At 41.7% G+C, this 4,124-nt stretch overlaps 1 protein-coding gene across 1 annotated transcript in view; it reads right to left on the bottom strand.

The window, feature by feature from the left end:
* Positions 1–2,140: 2,140 nt before the first annotated feature.
* The window catches only part of LGALS3 (galectin 3), a 14,986-nt gene continuing 13,002 nt past the window's right edge, over positions 2,141–4,124 (bottom strand). Inside the window, exon 6 of the mRNA XM_017515816.2 lies at positions 2,141–2,444. Within this exon, the coding sequence (XP_017371305.1) occupies positions 2,289–2,444 (156 nt within the window). The 3' untranslated portion in view covers positions 2,141–2,288. The remainder of the gene's footprint in view (positions 2,445–4,124) is intronic.

The raw sequence follows: 4,124 nt of genomic DNA on the forward strand, positions 1-4,124 counted from the left end.
TTTTTTTTTTTTTTTTTTTTAAGATAGAGTCTCACTCTATCGCCCATGCTGGAGTGCAGTGGTGCGATCTCAGCTCATTGCAACCTCTGTCGCCCGGGTTCAAGCAATTCTGCCTCAGCCTCCGGAGTAGCTGGGATTACAGGCACCTGCCACCGTGCCCCGCTAATTTTTTTATTTTTAGTACAGATGGGGTTTCATCATGTTGGCCAGGCTGGTCTTGAACTTCTGACCTCATGATCCACCCACCTCAGCCTCCCAAAGTGCTGGGATTACAGGCATGAGCCACCATGCGCAGCCAAGAATGGGAATTTAAATTTATTGAAGACCTACTATTTGACAGTCCCTTTGCAAACTATTTTACTTAATGTTACAGTAACCCTATAAGAGCTGTCTGCACTTTATTGACAAAGGAACAAAGGCTCAGAGGATTTAAGTAATTTTATGTAATCCAAGTTCTCACTTTTTTCCAAAGCTGTGCTTTTCCATTTAATAAGAGAACAGTTAAGACCAGAATGTTAGGGTAAGGAATTTTTTGAAATATGCTATGATATGCTCCCCACATCCCTCTTTAGTGATGGACTACTTACTCCTTGAGCTGCAGGAAGTGCTGCTAGCAGGCAGCCCTCTGCTGTCATCCCTTTTGAGGACTGTGCTGCCTCAGCTGAAGACAGCCACTTCACCTCAGGTTACATTCTCTTTCCCAGGTGTCCTATAGTCACTGACTGACCAAAGTGGGGATATAAAAAGGCCTGGCCCCCTTGCAGCTCTGAAGAATAATCCCAGCTTCAGAACTCCCCTAGGGTAGGCTAAGTTATTGCTGCTCAACTTCTCCCTTGACCCAATCACATTCTTTCCCATCCCCACAAGTATTGATTGCAGGTACACTCCCTCTTGAGTTCTAATCTCTCTGCTTCCTGGGAAACCCAACCTGTGACAATTATCAATTTAATGGATTTCAAAAGATCTTGTTGTATAAAATAATATTTTGGGCCAGGCATGGTGGCTCACGCTTGTAATCCCAGCACTTTGGGAGGCTGAGGCAATGGATCACGAGGTCAGGAGTTCAAGACCAACCTGGCCAAGATGGTGAAACTCCATCTCTACTAAAAATACAAAAATTAGCCAGTCATGGTGGCAGGCGCCTGTAATCCCAGCTACTCAGGAGGCTGAAGCAGAGAATTGCTTAAACCTGGGGAGGTGGAGGTTGCAGCAACCGTGCCACTGTACTCCAGCCTGGGCGACAGAGTGAGACTCCGTCTCAAACAATTTTGGTCTTATATAAGATGAAGTGGTTTTGCCACATCCTGCTTTTGGAATTGTATTAATCTTTGGGCTTGCTGGTTATAAGGGTAGAAAGTCATGGGTAAGAATGTTGATGACGGGAACAAATTTTGAAAGCTGACTATGTAAGATACCTTTTTTCTCTATAAGAGATTTGAGGCCAGGCGCAGTGGCCTGTAGCACTTTGGGAGGCCAAGGCGGGTGGATCACAAAATCAGGAGTTCAAGACCAGCCTGGGCAACATGGTAAAGCCCCATCTCTACTAAAATCCAAAAAATTAGCTGGGCACTGTGGTAAACACTTGTAATCCCAGCTACTCAGGAGGCTGAGGCAGGAGAATCCCTTGAACCCGGGAGGCTGAGGTTGCAATGAGCTGAGATTGTGCCACTGCACTCCAGCCTGGGCAACAGAGTGAGACTCTATCTCATAAAAAAAAAAAAAAAAAAAAAATTCATAAAAACCAGGGAGATGGTCCTATAGTCGTATCAAATTCCTGATTTGAAAGCAGTGAACTATAGTTTAGAAAATAGGATTAAAAAGCAGTCAAGAAGTATACCAGATTCCTAACAATAATTGTCTATGGGTCATAGGTCATCTATAGGTAAGCTTTTTCTTTCTGCTATTCTCATTTCCTGAACCTATTATATTTCCTTAAGAAAATTAGAGAATAATTTCCTTGAAACATCTTTTTATGAAATTCTGGAAGAGATAAGTTTGAGGTAGTATTTATTTTCTCCTTAAGACAGATATTTTAACAAGTATAGGAAACCTTGAGGCCCTAATGCAGTATTAATATTGCTACATATTTTTTCCATTATGCATTATCTAGAATAAACTCCAATTAAATGACATAATAAGACAAGTAACTCAGCATAATATTTATTAAGTAGATGACTTACAAGAAGGATACTGATGAATAAATGTAAAACTTTTGACTCACAGTGAACATTAAGCTTTTACACAGGTAAGGTTTAGATTCCATCTTTTTTTAATCTGCCCCTTTCAGATTACATCATGGTATATAAAGCATTGGTGAGGTCTATGTCACCAGCAATTCCCAGTTTGTTGATTTCCTTGAGGTTTTTAACCCGATGATTGTACTGCAACAAGTGAGCATCATTCACTGCAACCTTGAAGTGGTCAGATTCAACCAGTATTTGTATCTGAAATGGCATATACGTAACTGTTACATGAGGTAATGTATATGTCAGTTAGCTGGATTTAGCCATTCCACATTATATACTTTTTTTTTTTTTTTTTTTTCAAAGACGGGGTTTCACAATGTTGGTCAGGCTGGTCTTGCACTCCTGACCTCAGGTAATCCGCCCGCCTTGGCCTCCAAAGTGCTTGGATTACAGGCGTGAGCCACCACGCCCAGCCCAATATATACATATTTCATGTGCACGATAGAAACAAATTGTCAATTGAAATAAAGGGAAAAAAATGCCCATTAATTTCAAACCAGTCTGGCCTGAGCTCAGGATATCCAACATTTCATCTTTATCATCTTTGGGACCAGTTAAGATCCAGAGAAAGTAACTTTACAGCAAAAATTCCAATTTATTCAGATTTTTTTTTAAAGCAACAAATTTATTAGGTTACATAAGTGAAGTTGTAAGGTGAAGGCTAAGAATTTACCTCCACAAAAACTTAAAAGAGCTCAGGTGTGGTGGCTCACGCCTGTAATTACAACACTTTGGGAGGCAAAGGCAGGCAGATCTCTTGAGCCCAGGACTTTGAGACCAGCCTAGGCAACATAGTGAAATCCCATCTCTACAAAAAAAATAAAAATTAGCCAGGCATGGCACACATCTGTAGTCTTGGCTACTAAGGAGGCTCAAGTGGGAGGAACATTTAAGCGTGGGAGGTTGGTAGGCTGCAATGAGCTGTGATTGTACCACTGTACTCCAGTCTGAGTGACAGCGAGACCCTGTCTCAACCAAAAGTTTTGGTATGGCCTAACACATCTAAAAAAATAAATATGAAAGTAGGATTCCTAGCTGGGCGTGGTGGCTCATGCCTGTAATCCCAGCACTTTGGGGAGGCTGAGGCAGGAGATCATGAGGTGAGGAGTTCAAGACCAGCCTGGCCAAGATGGTGAAACTCCACCTCTACTAAAATATAAAAATTAGCTGGGCATGTTGGCAGGCACCTGTAATCCCAGCGACTCAGGAGGCTGAGGCAGGTAAACTGCTTGAACCTGAGCGGCAGAGGTTACAGTGAGCTGAGATCATGCCACTGCACTCCAGCCTGGGCAACAGAGTGAGACTTGTTCTCAAAAAAAAAAAAAAGTAGAATTCCTTTGGCAAATGTTGTGAAGATTGATGAGAATCAGTTTTGGCAAGGGTAGGAAAAATCTATTCTTCCAATAGTTAGTTGATGTCCATCTTTACATCTTTTTGTAAGCAGCAATTTGGCAATATCTCAATTATAAACATGAATAATTAAAGATTTCTAAAAGATTTGCTTCTAGGAAGCAAAGATTTATAAGGATGGTTATAGAATTTTAGTAAAATCTTTCCAGATTTGTTTCTATTCTCTGAATTTTCATCAGTAGGATACTAGTTAATTTATCACATATCTAAATTTGAAATACTTTTGGCTGGATGCCATGGCTCACGCCTGTAATCTCAGCACTTTGGGAAGCTGAGGTGGGCGGATTACGAGATCAAAAGACGAAGACCATCCTGGCCAACATGGTAAAACCCTATCTCTACTAAAAGTACAAAAATTGGCCGGGCGCGGTGGCTCAAGCCTGTAATCCCAGCACTTTGGGAGGCCGAGGCGGGTGGATCACGAGGTCAAGAGATCGAGACCATCCTGGTCAACATGGTGAAACCCCG

This window comes from Cebus imitator, unplaced genomic scaffold, assembly GCF_001604975.1.
Source record: "Cebus imitator isolate Cc_AM_T3 unplaced genomic scaffold, Cebus_imitator-1.0 Scaffold560, whole genome shotgun sequence".
Lineage (NCBI taxonomy): Eukaryota > Metazoa > Chordata > Mammalia > Primates > Cebidae > Cebus > Cebus imitator.